Raw genomic sequence first — 20548 nt, 5'->3', positions numbered from 1 at the left:
GCAATCCAGGAAAGTCCAGTGAGATGTAAGAACTTATATGGAAATTGTTGGGTTTTGTTTGTGAAGAAAAGCAGCATATGCTGTACTACTATCTGACAGAAAGTAAACAATTTCAGTCAAGCATCTCCTCTGAACAGCTAACAACACTGAAAAATATTGAGAAGTGTTATGCTACTGCAAATGCAAAATTGAAAGATAGAAGTTAAGCCCTTAACAAGACTTATTGACTCTTCTTGGTTTGTAGAGGAACTCAAACAAATGGAACAGGGAATTTTACAAAATTTGAAACCTGTTTATGTTTAATTCAAGAAATTGAGTCCAACTATTTCTGCTCACTACAAAATAGGTTTGAGAAGAAACAGAAAGCAGCTATTTCCTGATTTAAAAAAAAAAAAAAAAAAGTTATCAAAGTGTAAATATCATCTAGCCTACACAGTTTCCTGTGGCAAGCAGCTTGGTTAGATCTTCATCACTTTGGATGAAGAGTATGTAATGCATGTATTGTTCACCGTGACCAAGATTAAATGTGTAGCTGTCAACACTAGCAACAGGAACGTTCTTGGGGGAAAAAGTCACCAAAGTAATCAGCTGGATGTTGCAGGCTTTGTGTGTTGACAGAAATTTTTTTGCAATTACACTATGTCTGTGTTACCAGAGATCTGTGGAAGAAGGCATGCTGTTTCTTAGGCAAGGTTCTTATTTAGGCTGCATTTTACATTTAGGCTGTTTCTTATACATGAACTTAACATGTCCTGTCCCTGTCTGAAGTCATCAAGACTTAAGAGCTATAGGAAGACAGCAGTGGAATCATAGATTGGCTCAGGTTGGAAGGGACCTTAAGGATCATCTAGTTTCAACCCCCTGCCATGGGCAGGGATGCCACCCACTAAATGCTCAGGGGCCATCCAACCTGGTCTTGAACACCTCCAGGGATGGGGCATCCACAGCTTCTCTGGGCAACCTGTTCCAGTGCCTCACCACCCTCTGAGTGAAGAATTTCCTCCTAACCTCTGATCTAAATCTCCCCTCTTTTAGTTTAAGTCTGTTCCCCCTTGTCCTGTCATTGCCTGATTGACCAAAAAGTTGTTCTCCATCTTTTTTATAACCCCCGTTTAAGTATTGAAAGGCTGCAATGAGGTCACCCCAGACCCTTCTCCAGGCTGAACATCCCCAGCTCTCTCAGCCTGTCTTTACAGAAGAGGTGCTCCAGTCCTCTGATGATCTTTGTGGCCCTCCTCTGGACCTGTTCTGACAGCCCCACACCCTTCTTGTGCTTGGGGCCCCAGACCTGGATGCAGGACTCTAAGTGGGGCCTCACAAGGGCAGAGCAGAGCGGTTCAATCCCCTCCCTCCCCTGCTGGCCAACCCTCTTCTGATGCAGCCCAGGATGCAGTTGGCCTTCTGGGCTACAAGTGTGCACTGCTGGCTCATGTTGAGATTTTTGTCCACCAGAACCCCCAAGTCCTTCTCTGCAGGGCTGCTCTCAGTGAGTTCTTCTCCCAGTCTGTGCTCATATCTGGGATTGCCCCTACCCAGGTGCAGCACCTTGCACTTGGACTTGTTGAACCTCATTAGGTTCACATGGGCATACTTTTCTGGCTTGTCCAAGTCCCTTTGGATGCCATCCCTTCCTTCTATTGTATCGACTGCACCACTCAGCTTGGTGTCATCTGCAAACTTGCTGAAGGTGCACTCGATCTATGTCATTGATAAAGATATTAAACAGCACCAGTCCCAGGACAAGTGAGCATTTATTGTAAGGTGAAAACAGTAGAGCACCATTTCTGTGTAGCCAAGTTCAACATGGAGCAGATCAGCCTACACTGGGCTGTCCAGCCAACTCCATTAGCAGGAGTACTGTGTAACCTAGCACATCTCCTCTGCCCCAGCTCCCGTGGTCCCACCGTGACCCCAGCCCCACCGCCACGTTCCTCAGCCTCCTGCACCCCACACCCCCCAAAACCCCACCCAGGCACGAGAAAGAAAGCGAACACGCATGTTTCGTTTGTCTTTTTGCTTTAATCTCGTGGATCTCACACACAACCCCGCACCAGGGCGGGAGAACCAAACCCCGCTTCTTCAGTAACGCTGACCCGCTTCCCGCCATAGCAGCGGACCTGTCAGCCCAGCACCGTGTCCGCCGTGAGGTGACCGTGGGGGGGGGGAAAGGAAGGAGCGCGGCTCTCGCGAGACGTGAGCTCGGCGCCGCCCGCCCGCGCCCAACGGCCGCCGCGGGACGATTCGAACCCGGCTGCGGAGCGCGCGCGGCGGGGCCCGGCTCGGCGTCGCCTCAGCGTGTGTGGGGCCGTGCCCGGTGCCCCCGTCCCCTGTCCCCCTGTCCCCTGCCGCTCCGGCCCCCCGACCTGCCCTGCGTGGGACAGGGGTACCGGTAAGGGGGAAGCGGGGCACTCCCCCGGCCGGCAGGAGGGGCGGGAGCACGGGCGGGATGGAGGGAGCGCTGTGGTGAGGAGGTTAAGCTCCTGGTGCCGGCCCGTCTCCCGGGGTCGTCGCTTGACAGGGGGAAAGGGGAGAAAGTTGTGGTGTTTTGGGGCCCGTCAGAGCTTTTCAGGCGGGTGAGTGTTGCCGGCTGGAAGGACGGCCAGGTAGATGCCCTGTTCAGCAAGGCTCGTGCTGGGACCGCTGTCCTTGTTAAAAAGTGGAAGTATCAACCAAAACATTCTTCTAAGTCTGCTTTTCACACTTTCTTAATTAATAAAAAGTGAGTTAATACGTACAAGTAGGGCAGCCTAGTACAGTTACAAATCTAAATATTGATTCCAGTAACTGCAATGAGCTGTGGGGACGTGTTTTTTTCATAACCATGTAGATAAAGCTGTATATAAATATATGCTTATATACTATTCACTGAGACCATAAATGACTATGTTTTGAGACACAGTGCTTTTCTCTAACTTCATATATGTTTCTTTTTCTTTTTTTTTCTTATAAAACAAGGTGAAACAAGACCACAATGAAACGTGAAGCATTTTTGCAAGTTGTGTCTAAAGAGTCGATTGAAGACTTCTTGCGTTTTACTCAGATTCCTGTAAGTAAGCCATGGTACACATACATGACTAGTGAGATCTAAGGTCTGCTGTCAGTGCTCAGATTTTTGTGGCATAGCGACAGAAACTGTTTTTCTGGTATCTGCAAACGTGCAAGAATAATTGTCATAGGAAAGAACTTCCTATGGCACTTGATGGAACATATAAAGGTGTGGAACCTGAAATTTCGCTGTGTCACAGCCCAGCTGATATTCCTAACAGTTGCTTGTTCCATGTGCAGTTTGCATTTTTAAGATAATGATTTATACTATGGTAATACTAAAAAAAAAAAAAAGTTAATCTATGAAAGTGTCATTGTCTTGCTGTGTAAGGAATATGAGCTCATACACAAACATAGCAGAGGTATGCTTCACCAGCGCTTAATCATTCATTTGATAATTTAGGTTGTACACACGTTCTTGAGTCCATGTGTAATTGTACTTGGTACTTCTTTCTACCACTGAACATCTTAGAGATGTGAGCAATTGCTGGCTCTAAGTGCAGCGTGGAGAGAAGCATGAGGAAGTAAAAACAAATACACTGGAATTTACGAATTAAAAGTTCAGTGTCGCTTCTTGTATATGCTATTTCCTTAAGAAAATTGCATTGTGGTGTTTGCTGCTAAGCTTCGATCTGCTGTTAAGACATAACCTATTTCTCCTAATCATCTTTTGCTAGCCTTAGTAAATGGTATTGTCAGGTTAGTTTCTTGAGCTTTCTCTGTAGCAGCCTCTCTATTCTTATATTATAAACCACATGTTACAAAGAGGGGATCTTCAGGTTAGTTCTGCTTTGCTATATCGAAAGCTAGAGGTGTGGGATGTTTTTGTTTTTAAGAATTAGTTTTAGTTTCACGCCTTCAAGGACCTTGTCAGATAATGACTCTATTTTTTTTTTTAAGTTGGGAATCTTTTTCTTATTCTGTTTCTCTTGTCCTCATTTTCCCAGCGTCAGCACCTATCTACCTACCTTTTATCATCTTAATTTAGATGTTTAAAAAGATCTGTGTGTTATTTTATTGGTAAGACTATTCAGTTTCAACTAACGTCACTTGATTTGGGTTTTCGCTAAACTAATCAGTATTTTCTTATTGTTACCTGTGTCAGGATAGAGTAAGTTGATAAGTTGACCTCTGTGTCCACAGAGATGCAAATGAATATACTAATATAGCCTAGATATTAAATCTCTCATTTCTACAGTAGAGGTCATGTACCATGTAATAAGCCTAGGCTTGTATGTCTCCCAAACATCACTGAACCTCTTTTTCTAACTAATTTGCTGATTTTTCATTTGCATTCCTGTGTGTAATTATAGATGACAGCATTATTAACAGATTGCCATTGTTTGAAATCTCCTTCCCATTTTTTCCAAATCTAAACACTTTAATAAGAAACTGTTCCATTTAGGATAACACACAGTACTTCCAAGATTTTGTTTTTATTGACTTTGGTCATCTTGTTTCTGTCATCTTCATCTCACCCACTGATCTATCTTAATGTGCCTTCATCTTTTTAGTTTTAAAATTTTGTTTTATCATCAAAATGTTTTTTATCACCAATGCATAAGCGTTATCTTGCAAGAGATTTCAGCCGTATGTCTTTATTGCTTATGAAACTTAATGCCTTTACCAAAGGAGAGCCTACCCTTTATTATTTTACAGAAGTAACTGGTTGGCTTGTCCATTCACCACAACTTACTAGTCTGTATCCTTTTTGTTTCTAGACTACAGTTCCACTCCCATCAGCCTAACTCTTGCCAATATTTCTGGAAACTGTTTATCAGCAGCTGTAATGAGTATATTGGTTAAAATTGTCTTATGATTTCATAGCGTAAGGAAATTTGACTTTCCAGATTACTTTCTGATTGTTAAAGAGATTTGAGTTACACTGATCATTTTCCTTCCAAACCTTTTTTGACGAAGGGTGTGTGTTTAACCACATCTTATCTTAGGATGAGGACCCTCACTTTAGGATCTTCCTTAAATAATTCTTGACTGATTTTCTGGAGGAGGCTATGGTAGTGTATTCTGTCCTTTAGAAGTGTATGTGTATGGCATGAAGGGGAAAGACTAGTTAGAGCCTCACTGCTTTCCATAGTTTTCATGTTATATTTATCCTCTGCTTTTTCTACCTATTTAGTGCTATAGCCTCAGAATTTACTTTTTAAATTTTTTTTAATGTTCTGTTCTTAGTGTTGCTACTACTTTAAATGTCTCTCATTTCTCCCCTCTCCTGCTTTAATTTTCCATTTCCATCTTCTCACTGCTTTGTTTCATTCGAAGCTTTTAAAATTCCAGGGTTTTGATACTTTTCCTTTGTGATTTGCTTTGAACTTTTCACACTTTTGTTTTTAGAAGATTGCTATTCTATATTATGGTGCTATTTATCAAAGTCGTTATCAGGCGCTGTTAAATTTCTCCACTAAGTCCTGTTCCAATTCAAGAAAGCACAGTATTTCTAAGAGAGGAGAGCATGAATCAGATATGACTAGCAAACAATGGCATCCTTTTCCCTCAAAGGTTTTGTAATAATTCTATCATATCATCCCAGAGAAAGATCAGAAAGCTCTAGTCTTATTATGGATCTGTTCTTTTTGTTCAAAACGCTACAATCTTAATATCCTGTCTTCTGGGTTTGTTTGAAGTGGAGGGCTGAAGAACTCCCTGTGCAGCCTTTGGTTTATTGTATTTGTTTTCAACTGTAGAATAGAATAGAAATTCTGCTATAAATATGTAAAAGGATCTTTCTTCTCATGGCCTTCTGGGAACCTTCTAACACTTACTGCTGCTTCTTTCATTATTTCCTATTTTTCTTTTTACCTTCAACACTTTTCTTTCTGAATCTTGTTTTTTAATGCATCTGCAAACTAAAAATATTTTTATTACTGGATCATGGACGTTTTGCCTCTTTTCTCCAAAGCATTCTTAATCCTATAAACCTTCACTTCAGTGTTGCAAATTACATTTCAAAAATTACCAGTACTTCCTTTTGGCTGTGTCTGTTTATTTTTCTAGTCTGTTTTTCCTTCTTTCCTTTTCTCTGTGTGTTCCCTTTCCTAGCAGGCTGCCCACCCTTTCTTCATGGTAACAGGCTCTTTGCATCTCTAAGGTAAATTTTTCTAGTAAGTTCCTTCAAAATCATCCAGACCAGTCTCCTATTAAAATGGATATTCCATGTAATTCATCCTTTAAGTAATTAAATGGGTCAAAGATGGTAACATTAGGAGATTGTGCTACCTTTCTTCTTGGAACTCTAGTTTCATTCATGTATGACCATTTGAGGAGGATTGCCTGTACATACAGTTACAACTGAAAATGTATTTGAAGATGTTGGCAGAAATTATACATATGATGGGGGGGGCTCTGTCCAAAGAGTCCTGTATCTCGGCAAAAATCCCTTCCCTCCTCCGACTGGATCCACAAGGCTAAAGACGAGGGTTTGATATGGTGACCACTGACTCAACTGACCAAATTCCAAACTGGTCTCTTATTGAGACTAGTCATGGCTTTCCGGTCAGAAGAGCTTAAGAGCCCAGGAAGCCTGGGGTTGATGTGCTCAGGAGTTACTTTTGATAGAGGGCCTTTAAAATAGTGAAGTATACACAGCGCTGCTTTATGCAGTTTGTGCTCCAACATCTGTAGTGCTGTCCTCCTGACTCTTACGTTTCAAGTCCTTGCATGAGGTTTTGCTTTCAACAGCTGTCATCGGTCTATGTTTAAGATAGCAGAGATATGATCGGTGAATGTAATTTTATGTCACTGTTAGCTTCTTAGCTAAGGATGTGGAATTGTCTTCATTAGGAAAGAAGTGTTTGGAACACGAGAGACAGAATTTGATGTTGCAGAGAGATGATTTATGCTTAGTAATGTTGCTATGAAGAGCTAAAGACTGAAGTCTTTAGAAAGCCACCCTTGTATCATGATAAAGTTAAGCAGCAGGAATTTCATGTGCTATTTTTAAAGAAATAAATCTTATGGAAGGCTTTTTGTCTCTGTAACTGCAAAGGAATGGAAAGTAATCCTTTATGTCAAGAAAGGTGTTAATTTTAGGAAATGAAATAATGAAAAATAAGCCTCAAAACTGATGTGGAGTTGTAATATCTTCCGACTGCTTCACAGAAAAATACATTTGATCCTTTCGACTTGAATGAACTACTTCAGGAATTGCCAAGAAAACAAAAAGAAATACTATGGGAGAAGCTGACACACCTGTTGAAGGAGACCTTGGTGGAGAAACCTGTGGAAACATGGCAGATGGTTGAAGATGATGAAAATAATGATTGCATGGACGTTGACATAGTTCCAGAAATGGTAACAATACTGTCAAATAGCAATATGATAACTATTTCATATTCACTTGGGAAATAAAATGGAATATTTTCATAGCATCTCTAAACATGGAAGGGTTATCAAACAAGGTCAGTTCCAGACATCTCCCTGCCACGTTCATAACTGACCTTTTAATTACCATGCTTGGATTAAGCTGAAGTTATGATTGGACTACACTATAAAAGATTATATCTGCTGATGATTTTGATTGTCAAAGATGGGACTTGGTTTGGTCAAAACTTAAGTGGTTGTTTTGTATGTTTTATTTCAGTAAACAAACGCTGATCTCTGATGTGCCTTAAATATCTGGCATATACTATAAAAAATCCCTACCTGTTTTAGTATGTCAATTTATTGAATTAAGACTGTGAAATCTAGATTTCAGTGCTCCTCCCCCAGATTATATTTGGGTTATACAAAATTATCCTAACTCTGACCCTCATTTACTGCTTCTGCACTGCAGTTCATGAACTCTCTAGAATACTGGAGGGAAAGGTTTAATTAATTTTGGAGGAAAAAAAAAAGTTCAGCGTGGAAATCACCTGGGAGACCTAGAGGCTTGTAGGAAATCATCATGTGTGCAGGGACTTCACATACAAGTAGACACATTTACCTGGATCTAAAGTCACTGGTCAAATCAGTCAGGAGATCTTGCATTTACACAAGACCCTTTCTAGCTCTGGAATGGGTGTCTGTCTGAGTTGTTTTGTTGCAGATTAAGTTATTTTTTTTTTAATGGAGGAGTGGATACATGTGTACAATCAGCAAGTTATCTACTAGCTGGACCTGAGAGCTTTACTCAAATTTTTTGTAAAGGATGTACTTTAAAAACTATGCTTTCGCCTCTTCTTGATAGACTTTAGGTGTCAGTATACTCTTTGTTCAAAACGGAAACTTAATAGCAATTCAGCTTTGCTCTCTGTTGCTAAGGTTGATTTCTTGTCATAATTCTCTTCTGAATATAAATAAACTGCAGAATTGTTTCCTCGACATTGCTTTCTTTCAGAAACAAACTGTAGCTGTGATCCAAGGAGTGACAGCTGTCGTTACTGCTTCCATACCCGCAGTGGATGAAACTGTAAACTACAAAGTTCTTCTAGAATGTGCTTTCATACTGAATGGTGCGTACTTGTCTGTTATACCGTGCATCGTTATACTGGCTTTTAGCAGATGGGTGTACTAGGCTTTTTGTTTGACCTGAGTGGTCTTTGGAAAAAAAAAATCACGGACAAAGTTGCTACTGATGTAAGTTCTAATTTATGAAACAAACTTGAGGGAGCATTAAAAATCAGTTACACAACCTAAAACTTGGAACTTAAATAGTTTTCTTTCCCCCCATCTGTTCACCCAACTTTACTTATTCTGTGGCTTATAGCATTTTGAAGGCAAAACGAGATTCCACTGTTACTGATCCAAAAACTTGGCCAAAACCTTAAAATTAACCAAGCCGCCTAAATACCTACAGTAAGAATAGGCCGTTAAGACGTGTAACTGTGACAACAGCTGGTATATATTGTGAGATATGCTTAGGGTACTAAGAGACTAGCGTTTTAGATGAATAATATCATTCGTTGCAATAAATAATTACTTTATTCCTGTTGTAGGTATTCTTCCTGCATTACCTGAATCTGAAAAAAGCCTACAGGGCGCCATCCAACGTATGTGTGAAATGTGGTGGGAGAAAGAACTGGAAGGGAAGGAGCAGCTAGGGAAAACTGTATTTATTATATTGCTAAGAAAAAGCCTGAATAAAGCTGCTACGGTATGTGAAGCTATATTGAACTTTAAATTATTAGTGAATATTCCAAGAAAGATTCTCTCCAAAATACACTTTTTTTCAAGTTAATTTGTTTTCCATGTCTTAGTGCTTCTCAGTTAATGAAACCTGTGATACCATGTTTGTCACAAATTGTCTTTTTGGGGTTGCTTGCATAAACCACATACTAAAATGTTGCCTTCCCTGGAATGAACTTTAAAGATTTTTTTGGCATCAGTTTCACAAGAAAACAGTTTGTTTTACAACCATTTTTTTTCTTCACTAATTTGTAAAGTCCAGTGACAAAGGTTTGAGTGGCAATTGGCTCTTTTTTAATTCAGGTTTTATGTGGTACCCTCCGTGACTCATAAGAGACTTCTTAAGTGGGAAGCTTCATTTTCTGTTACTCTTTATCTCTCTACAAATATTTTTTCTAGCTTATTTCTCAACTGATGGACTGATTTTTTTTTTCATGTATTAGTTACTTAGAGCAATGTGACATATCTTTTGCACTAACCCAATAAATATCTCCCTTACTTGTTCCTTCCTTTTATTTTTCCCTGTTAACTGCTTTCATTGTTTAAAGATTTAGAAGTGGAATGATGCAGTTTGCATCTATTTTGCATGAAATACCAGCTTTCTGTACTCGAGCATGTCTTCAGTTGCTGGAAGTCAGCATTTCTGCAGTTACACATTTTTGAAATCTTTTCCCAATGATGGCGGTGAAAGTCAATTCATGTTCCTAATTTTGCAATCTGGAAACCTTCTATCTGTAACAGTGCATTTCAAATTCATTATTTTGAATTCTTTAAAAAAATTCTTCATGTTAACGGTATACCTACGCCACTGTAATATGGACTTTTTTTTCTCTGTCAGGGTGCAGATGTAATTCGTCTCTGGAATCTACATCAGACACTGCTGTGCTTTGATTATGATTCAGAGGACAGTAATGAAGTCAAGGACTTGTTGCTTCAGTGTTTTATGAGTGTAAGACACATTAAAAAAGAAGAGGTAAGCAAAATTTTATCCTGCTCTGCTTTTCTTCTGTCAGTGGGCTTTGGTTACTTTTAACAGTTTTGCATTAAGCCTTTTGACTGATAAGTTCTGACATACAGTCAACGATGCTGGGGCTGTTATCAGACTTTTTGGTATTTTTTCTGTCTCCAAATGGGAATGCTCTGGTTTTTGATTTTGGGGTGGTTTATTTTGTTTTTCAAAAGTTTAACGCAGGAGGGAGGTGAAATAACATTTGCTCTTCCTAATTTTTCTTCTGATTATTCCTAAGTAAGTAATGTTGCTGAGCATTAATGACAGATTTACTGAGTTTGAGGTTGGACGGCACCCCTGGAGATCATCTTGTCTAACATCCTGCTCAAAGTAGTCAGCTTGAGCAGGTTGCTTAGGGTTGTATCCAGTTGCATTTCTGAACATCTTCAAGGGTGGAGACCTTATAGTCTCTCTGGCAACATGTTACAGTATTTGATCACCCTTACAGCTAAACAAACAAAAACCTATTTAAAATAATTTCCTGTATTTCATCTTGTGCCTTTTGCATCTTGCCCTGTCACTGAATACCACTGAGAGGAACACAGTCTGGCGTACCAGCTGCTCCTTCCAGTTTTGAATTACCTGCAAAATTGCTGAGCATGTACTTCTGTGTCACTAATGAACATGTTAAACAGTGTTAGTCCAGTATCATAGAATGGCTTGGGTTGGAAGGGACCTTAAAGATGATCTAATTCCACCCCCCTGCCATGGGCAGGGACACCTCCCACCAGACCAGGTTGCTCAAAGTCCATCCAGCCTGGCCTTGAACACCTCCAGGGATGGGGCATCCACAGCTTCTCTGGGCAACCTGTGCCTGCACCTCACCAGCCTCTGAGTAAAGAGTTTCTTCTTTATATCTAATCTAAACCTACTCTCTTTGTTGACCGCACCACGCAACTTGGTATCATCAGCAAACTTGCTGAGGGTGTGCTCAGTGCCCCTGTCCCTGTCACCAACAAAGATGTTAAACAGCGCCAGTCCCAATACTGACCCCTGAGGAATCCCACTCGTTACTGATCTCCGCCTGGACTTTGAGCCGGTGACCTCAACTCTTTGAGTGTGACCATCTGGCCAATTGAGGCTCTGGGGTACACCACTAGTGGCTTGTTGCCCACTGGACTTCATGTTCTGACCTAATGTTCAAACATGTGCAGGGGAATGCATATGTCATCTTCTGAAAATGCTACTGCAGGACAGGTGTGTTTGTTTGTTTTTTTCTGTCCTCATCTTCCATTTGGAAAATATCTAGCCAGCCTTAGTGCTGCGGTTAAGTGTTGCCACATTCAGGGAAGATTTTTTTTTTTTTATCATCTCAGGAAGCTTTTCCAGTCAGTGCTGTATTTTGCCATCACTTATTTCACCTTTGCAATTTCTTCAGTGATCTGTCTAATGGGAGTCTTATTTTAGTAGGAAATGAATTCTTACTCCTCTATTTATCTGGCAGGTCACTTTCCATGCTTGAGGAAACTGCTTCCTAGCCCAAAATACAAGGGGAACCAAAACCTATCCTGGAAGACTGAGATAGAGTTCAGTTAAATTGTGTCTACAACCAATTTAGGTATCTATGTGGGAGCCAAATCACTTCAAGTCCTGGGAAGGATTTAATTGCTTAAGCATAAGTAAATGACCAATGCTACATTAAATGACCTAAGTTCTTTCAGACATCCATGTGGGACTGGCACATAAAATACAGGATCTGTTGTACATCTCTGCTTTCTGGAAAACCACCTGAATGTTTAAAATTGTTTTGTGTTTAGGCGGCGGCAAAGTGCCCCAGTCAATGGAGTCAACAGAACATTTCATCTTCATAAAGCAGTTACTTGACAACCGATCACCGGAATCACTCTCCAGGCAATTAATATTCTGGAGACTTAAACATCCAAATTTAGATGTCTCAGTTTGTCAACCACAACTCAATTACAATATGTGAACTGCCCGTACAGTTTCGGAACGGTGACTGTCTGGGATTTCTCTAGCTCTGCAGACAGGAGATTTAGTGTCTTGAAATTCACAGTACAAAAAACATTTTCATGGTGCTGTGAAACTACTGTGCTTCAGTTGCAAATCCTTCTGTTTGGGGGTCTTGCATCCTGAGTATGGCTTCAGTGCCAACCCAGCTCATGCATATTCTCTAGTCTCCCTGTCTGGGTCATTTTGCTAATGATAGGTTTGTTGTAGCAACATGTCTAACACACCCTCGGCATCTCTGCTGTACCTTTTTCTTAACGTCTGTGTCTAAAATGCTGATAGCCGTAGCTAATATCAGCATGATGTCTGAATCGTCTATCAGGTCTTATATTCTCTTAAAGATTTATTGCTTGCAGGCTTGTTCTACAGTTCATAAAAAAAAATATTCCTCGTTCTTTCTGGAGTGTGCATCCAGGGTATAACTCCATCGCAGCTTAATGAGATGTAATTCCAGTTGCAATGATCCTGTGTTACCATGGGCTAGCATTCCTCTTTTCCTCTCTGCAGCATGAATGCTCATGCAGCTATGTGATGAGTTCATTCAAAGAGGTAGCTGATCAGTTTTCTTCCTAGGGAGATTGTCAGCTAGATAAATTGCTTTGAGTGGTTTATCGTATGCAAGGATGAAGAGAATGGGAGGGTCAGGAATATGGTATCCTGACTTTTAGACCAGACTAGACTGATACAGAATTGCACACTTATGCTTCATTGCAAGATCAGGGAGTTCAGTTTTTCTGCCTTCCATGACCGTGCTATTCAACACGAAGTAATATTTCTCACAGGCTTATCATAAGACTGCGTTACTGGAGTGAGCCTCTGAATTTATCTGTGTGCAATTTATGAAGCCATTCTTGTTCAGGTGGGGTTTTCAATCAGCTGGAGAGCCCTGCAGAGCATCTATTACTGTGTTTTAGAGGTAGGCCTGTTCTCTCATCTTCCTTGCTAACCTTGTGTGTGTAAATGCAAGTGCCAAAGTCACAAAGTATCATGGCTGCAAGCACAGCAGTATGAGGTGCTCTGCACCGTGTTGATGGGCTAACCCCAAAGATGGCAAGTTCACAGTCTTACTCACCTATCACCAGTTTACCTCTCAGGATACCGAGGATGCTGATGGCGATAATCAATTCAGGTCCATTGATCACAAGCGGCAGGTTTGATTAGAGTCGTTCACTATTGTTCTCATGATCAGGGTCAATCTGTTGAGATCAAAGGAAAAAGGAATTGGACAGAGCTGAATACAAATTTCTCTTGGATGCTTTCATCGCTTCAGGGGGTTCAAAGGAACTTTGTGCCTTTTCTTTATCTTTCTGCCAAGACTGCAGAAGATGAGAAGAGTTTGAGTATGGCCTAACCTTTGCCTTGTTGAGGTGGGAGCTGTAGGTCAAGACTCCCTTGACTTTTCAGTTTGACAAGGATGTTGATGGGAGAGTGTACCACTGGGACTCCAATATATGTATTAGACCACCAAAGCTGGAGATGAGTGGCTTTTTTTTTATTTTTATCCGGTGTTTTTCTTTCTTGGTAGAAGCATCTCTTGTTTGACAACAGAAAGGATTCTATCAGACTTGTCGACAAGAATCATGACGTTGTATTTAGCCTTTTAGATCTTCATTTTAATGATCTTCTGCATGACTTCTTGATCTGCAGGCATTTAAGCCATCATTTCCACTAAAGAAGTTTCTGCCTGTATTCTTCCTTCCCTCTGTCCCTACTCGATAATGTTGTAGGTGCCTGGCGTTATCAGCCTTGTTTGAGCCTCTGTTTTCTCATGGGTCTTGACATACCTGTTGGTTATGCTCTGAATGGAAGAGTCTTTGAACTTTATTATTGCGTCTTATGAGTTTTTCTGCTTTATTTTGTCTAGAAAAGTACAAAGGACCTCTGTAATTGTCTGACTTGCTCTTATATATGATCAGACTTCTCAGAGTCTCAGAAGCTGGATACTTTCATTCTAGGATGACACAGAGCTTGGCTGCCTATACAGATACTATATGAGGTTCTAGTTCCATTGGCAGCTCTTGCTGAGTCCAGAAGAGCAAGGGTTTATTTCTACTCTCCACTGCCTTCCACTCCCTTTTCTTGCAAAAAGTTTTCTTGCTTATTAAAGTTGTCATTATGACTTCTAAGTTGCTAAAAGGAAAGAAAACCTAATTCAGAAAAAAACTTTTCTTCTGCTTTTATGAATTAAAGCATCTCCAGGAGGCTGGCAATATTACCTTCTATAAGACAATTCCTTTCATATTGTCCTTGCTAATCACAGCATTTATTTTCCTCAGCAGCCCAGCTGTTCTGTGCTTTTGTTCAAAATTATTTCTGTATCTAATGCTGGAAGAGTTGTCATGTTATCTTATCTGTACCTTCGCCAGCATTATAGTGTCAGCCCAAAATGATGCTGCACTTGACAGAGCTCTGATGACCCTTGATGTGAGGTTCCTGAGCTGCACAGTCCCTTATCATTATAGAATACTACCTGAAGTCAGTCTAGAACAGAGAACAGACTGGACATTGGAAAAGAAGACAGGCAGATACACAATCCACATAGGTATTTGTTTCACATTTCTCTTCAGTGGAGTAACAGCAATACTTGAACTAGGTTTAAAAATTAAGAATCTTTACTGTTGAAGTGGCTCTTAAACTCGGTGTTCCTCGAGGGTCTGACTTCCATTTTATATTCCTTTGTTTACTTTTTTGTTTTTCCTCCCTTTTCCTCTACCAACAGGGAAGAAGATTCTTGAGCTTTTTGTTCAGCTGGAATGTCAACTTCATTAAAATGATACATGGAACTGTTAAAAACCAATTACAGTTTTTTCCAAGGTATGCATCACAGTTACAGTTCTTAATGATCTTTAGGAGCTTGGCTAAAATTTTGTTTGTCTCAAACTGAAAAACCTAGTATGATGATTAAAAAATATATCAGCATCCAGAGACCTTCGAATCTGCTGAATATAAGTACCATATTGTTTCAACAACTCCATTTAATTTTTGCTTTGTACATGCCTGTATATACAATTATAGGTGTAGTAAAGTGCTTTTTTAGCATTAGCTAAAGCAAATGATTTTTACTTAAAATGCGCTGCATTACTTGCAAAGTTGGTGTTAGAAAACTGCAGGTCTGTTCCTGCTTCTGCAAGGTGTTGTTATTTTTCCTGTTAACAACTTCTGATTTAGTATGGTAAGATTCTAACGAGAGACAGTCTAAATAAGAAATAACTTGTAGGATCATAGCCTGAGAACTTGATTGATGGGTGAAAAGCATGGATTTTTTTCCTTTCATTATTCAGAGAAACGTTATGTAGGTTATTCTTTGTATTAAAATCAGAGGCTTTCTAATGCTTTCAGTTAAAATAATTTGTGTATGCATTTGTAAACAAGTTAAGGCATTCATTAAGAGATTAAAATATCTGTGCTAAGTTTTGACTTTCCTACTGTAAGAGATTTTTTTTTTTAAGTGCTTGGGTTCATTAATTGACAATTAACTTTGTTTTTCTGTAATTATCAGTGTAGACTTTCAAGATACTTACTTCCTCTAAAAGTAATGTTGATTCACAGAGCTGAGAATAATAATGGTACTAAGCAAAAACTTCATGCTATTACTTTTATGAGTTGTACATAGCATGCTTGTTTGATAGTGTTTCCCATATGTTAATACAGATCCTTAATGGAATACATTTCAGAAGTTTACTTCAGAGCATGGAAGAAGGTGTCAGGAGAAGCTTTAGAGGTATTACTATGCTTGAAATTTTGTTTGGATAACTCTGCATTTTAACATGGGGAGATTATATGAATTTTCAACCTAGGAAAGGTTCCTAAGCAATCCTCAAGGAATCCTTTCCATAAGGAAATGGCCTCTTCAGCATTGCCAAGGAATAAGGAAGTCATGCTGTGAATGTTTAGCCACTGTGATTGGCTTGGTTGTACTTAAGCACCTTTAATTCTGCTACTGAAATGTTTTGTACAACTATGCACGTTCATGGTTTTTTTGTAAACACAGTAGTTACCTGAGATACTGAAACACTTACTCAGTATGTGCTGGGCTACATATTTGATAGCTTAAATATTTACCAAGTTTTTGTAGATTTCCATGGGAATGATCAAAAGTGTAATTACAGCATCACAGCAAAGCCCCAGTCAAATTTCCACTCCAGTGCTTATTGTTTTCTTGTGTGTTAACAGTAGCATGTATGTGTTTTTACTGTAGATACTTGAACATAATTGTATTCAGGATTTCATGCATCATGGAATTCATCTTCCCAGAAGCTCTTCTGTTCATTCTAAAGTTAGAGAGGTAAGATCCCGTAAAGCATGACATGAACTAGTAGCATCAAACTCAGATTATAAGCATAAAGTAGAAATTTTCCATTTCCAACTGAAATACTGTTCTGGGTCTGGCTGGGATGGAAATAATTTTGTTCATAGCAGCCCATATGGTGCTGTGGTTTGGTGTTTGTTGACTAAAACAGTGTTTTAGCTGTTGCTGAGCAGTGCTTGTGTGGTGTCCCGGCTATCATTTTCCTCAATGCTGCCTCCTTAGCAAGTAGGCTCAGGGTGAGCAAGAAGTTGGAAGGGGGCACAGCTGACCCAAATAGACCAAAGGGATGTTACATTCCCTGTAGTTGCCGTGCTCAGCAATAAAAAATGAGGGAGAGGGGATTTTGAGGAGGCAGCCATTGCTTGGAGAGTGGTAGGGCATTGGTCTGGTAGTGGAAAGTGAGCGATTGCATTTGCACCACTTGTTTTCTTTTTTAAACCTCTCTTTCATTCCCTTATTAAACTGTCTTTATCTTGACCCACCAGTTTTCTTGCTTCTGTTCTTTTCCTCATTCCACCAGGAGGGGAGTGAGTGAGCAGTTGTGTAGTGCTTAGCTGGAGAGTGGGGTCAACCCACCATAAATACTTATCTGAAAAGTAGTATATTCTGAAAGACAGATTATTAGAACAAATTTTAAGAGGAATTTGCACCAGCAAATTAATGATTAGCATTAAGAGGAGTTTAGCAGCAGATTTCCATGCCAAAGTTGAATAAGAAGCTTTTTAAGACAAGGCACTCATATCTGGTCTATACCTTCTCACTTCCCGTGCTTTCCCCCAAATATGTAGAAGCTAGAGTGTATAGTATGTGCAGTAAACAGCTTGATATACCAGTATATTTATCCTGTCTCATATCTAGTGGGTTCCCTTGTCCTCTGACCCAATGTATTTCAAGTAAATAGAGCAAACTAGTATAAGCATCCTATGTTTTATCAGTACAAGACATGTTCAGCCATTAAGGCATAGAAGTGTAGGTGTTAACTAATGTATCTGTTACCAGCGCTTGGTAGCACTGTATCAAGAAAAAAATAAGGGTCTGTGTGCCAGTTTTTTTTCCCCCCTACTGTTGGTTAGCGTTATATGCCACTAGTGACGTTGTATAAAAAGGCAAAAAGGGACTAAGTACGTGGTCCAGCAAGTGTAACCAGTTTTGGTTGCCCCCAAGGAAATGAAATGGCTAATAATTTGAGAGCAACAACTGTTTTAAACTGTTTTACAGACTGTAGAAGGTCTCTCATTCACAGGAAGCTGTGGCTAACCCTTCCATGAATTTGACTCGTTGATGCTCTTGTTTCAATATTATTTACAGAACTAGCTTTTTTTTTTTTTTTTTTTTTTTTAACTTAATTCACGTTTTTATTATTAGCCAGTACTTGGAATACAGTGCTCAGAATTACTGGTTTTTTTTTTTGCTTTTGACCTAAAACATTACAGCAACAAGCAAAAACAGAGACTATTTTATATATATATGTAACATTATATATGTTATATATATAAATAACAGAGATTATTATAAATATACATATATATATAAAACAGCACAGAATGAGTATGCATTCAGCAACTTCATAGTCTGTTGGTGAGTAGGAGCTCAGTGAGTATTTTTCAGGAACTTAAGCCAGAATGCCTACTTTTATAAAAGGTTATCAATGTTCAGTGGTAATGCCAAACCCACATATGAGAAGGGGAAAGTCCTGTTCCCCTACTGTTTATTCATGGCTGCACAGCTCTGCACAGAATTGCTTCTGGTGCAATGTTGATGCATTGAAAATAGTTTTTCATTTTCTAATATAAGTTTCAGATTTTTCCAAGAATATGAAAATAAAGTTATGTCAACAGCTATATTAAGAATGTATGGTACTAAACATACAGGTTTTACAAAGTTCAAGTTTAGAATTTTGATGGAGTAGGATTTTGACAGGGCATTTCATTTTATTGAAAATCAGAGAAGCTTATGATCTTGAAAGAGGACGGTGATGTAAATAAATCTCTTGAATTGTGGGGGTGGGCAGGAGTCTTGGAATAAATTTGTAATGCTGCCCATTCTTTTTCAGTATGCAAGAATTTAATTTAAAATGATCCTTTAGAGTACAGTCGTTCCTGTAACAAATAAAAGTGCAAACAAAAAACAGTTACTCACTTGAGCAATGTTTAGGCTACTTTATTGAAAGAACAGTAGATTTACAAAAAAAGAAGGGGGAAGGCAACAGGTAGAACCCTCCATCATGAATTCAAATTTCTGATTCTAAAACTTATATCTGTTTGTCAAATATCTGACATTCACTGTTCTCCTAATGAAATCTATTGCAACACAGTGATTTGCCGTTAATTCTGGCAAGATTAGATTAGACTTTCTTGAATACAAATAATAGTCACATAGCCTCTTATAAATAACATCATGTCTTAATTTAAATTCATCTGAAAGCCAGGAAAAAGTATTCTTCCACTATAGCATTGTTTCCGTAGATCTGATTCACAGACTTCCCAGTCTAGCTGTAGTTGGGATTACCTGAATTATTCAAGGTTGACACTGGAGGGGCCTTCTTTTCAAAACGTCCAGTGTATGCATATCATACAAACATACCAAGCTACATGATGTCCTTTCTCTTATTCTGCCCTGGTCTTCTACTTAACTTCTTTGCCTGCATAGTTCAGGTATAGAGTTCAGGTATAGTAGAGGCTTATAGTAGAGTTTATAGTAGAGGTGACTAAGCACCGTTCCAGCTCACAAGGGGTGGTGCTTCTTGATTTTCATCAGTGTAATCATATGTATTACATCTGTAGATTTCTGTTTGGATAATTCTATTTAACAAATAGCATTCCTTTGTTCTTAACAGAGAAATGGGTTCATTTATTTGTAGTTGATATTTACATTGTTGCAAAGTATTTCTGCCAATTAGTTTAAACAAATGACAAGTTTTTTACTTAAAAAAAAAAAAAAAGTGGCTCCTGCAAAGTTAAATCTCTAGCCATGCTTATCATTCTTATGTGTAGATCTTTATATAAGTTTATTGAATATAATGAATAAATAATGGTGTTTACTAGATCAATTTTTTTTTATGATTTTTGTGACTCTTTAATAAAATATAGTGTCAGTTAATGTGTCTAGTTATATCATGTCCCTTAGCGTGGAAAACTCATTGGTCTTAAGTAAAGGATGAGGCAACTCCACCCCTGCACACTCCCTTTCTTGAATGTATATAGCAGCGTACAAAATATTTGTGGTCTTTTTGTTTTTGTCAGATGCTGAGTTATTTTCATAAACAAAGTAAAGTTCGTCAAGGAGTTGAAGAAATGCTCTATCGATTGTACCAACCTATCCTTTGGAGAGCACTGAGGGTAATTATCCTTTTCAGAATATAAGGCTATCTTTCTCCAGCTATTAAATTTTGGATCCCTCCCACGTCTTGTTTTTAATAATATACATGTGTGCGTGTGTGTATATATATATATATATATATGTATATGTATATATATAAAATACATACATATATATTCATAATTTTCATATTACTAATGGTTCCATCACTGGAACAAAGTTTTTTCTAGTTTGATTGCTTCTGTCACTTTTTGTTATTTTTTTTCCTGTTGTGTTCTACATTGACAGCTTCTGTATAGGGAATAAACAACTTTTAGCTGAGAAGATAACAGACATATCAAGTAGGTCATAGAGAATTTGCTTTAATATAGCAAAATAGTCCAACTATTGTGAACATAGACTTCAAAAAGGTACAGGGAGGATCTTCAAAAATTGAATACAGCAATTATATGAATCATGTAATGATTCAGTACAAGGAAGGATTGTGCATTCCAGATGATTCAATACCTTATTTGTGATAGGTGAAAGGAAATATGTGACTGAACATCAAAATTTGGGTGTTGATTTTTGGTTAGGCCACTGTCTTGCTTTTGTATAGTTAATTTTTCTCATAGTACTGCTGAAGTATTTACCATTTTTAGAGAACCATTGCTGTGACTCAGAAACACCAGTACTTTAAGATACAGAACTTAGCCTGGAAGCTTATAGTTGTTCCTAGTAGTGTGGATTCCTCTCCCAAGCTTGAAATGTCAGTTTAATTTTAGATAACCAGTTTGATG

At 38.9% G+C, this 20548-nt stretch overlaps 1 protein-coding gene across 3 annotated transcripts in view; it reads left to right on the top strand.

The window, feature by feature from the left end:
• The first annotated feature begins 2001 nt into the window (after positions 1–2001).
• NCAPG2 (non-SMC condensin II complex subunit G2) overlaps positions 2002–20548 on the top strand; it is a 56103-nt gene continuing 37556 nt past the window's right edge. For all 3 annotated transcript variants that reach the window (XR_005817225.1, XM_040548579.1, XM_040548578.1), the window contains exons 1-10: positions 2002–2389; positions 2956–3046; positions 7162–7353; positions 8378–8492; positions 8976–9133; positions 10004–10138; positions 14862–14956; positions 15794–15863; positions 16341–16427; positions 19694–19789. Coding sequence is in view for 2 of the 3 variants with exons in the window: in XM_040548579.1 (XP_040404513.1) it covers positions 2972–3046; positions 7162–7353; positions 8378–8492; positions 8976–9133; positions 10004–10138; positions 14862–14956; positions 15794–15863; positions 16341–16427; positions 19694–19789 (1023 nt within the window). In the remaining variant the exon portion in view is untranslated. The remainder of the gene's footprint in view (positions 2390–2955; positions 3047–7161; positions 7354–8377; positions 8493–8975; positions 9134–10003; positions 10139–14861; positions 14957–15793; positions 15864–16340; positions 16428–19693; positions 19790–20548) is intronic.

Source organism: Cygnus olor, chromosome 2, assembly GCF_009769625.2.
Source record: "Cygnus olor isolate bCygOlo1 chromosome 2, bCygOlo1.pri.v2, whole genome shotgun sequence".
In the NCBI taxonomy this organism is placed as follows: Eukaryota; Metazoa; Chordata; class Aves; order Anseriformes; family Anatidae; genus Cygnus; species Cygnus olor.
Note: the sequence above shows the minus strand (reverse complement) of the source record. Positions and strands in the feature narration are given on the sequence as shown.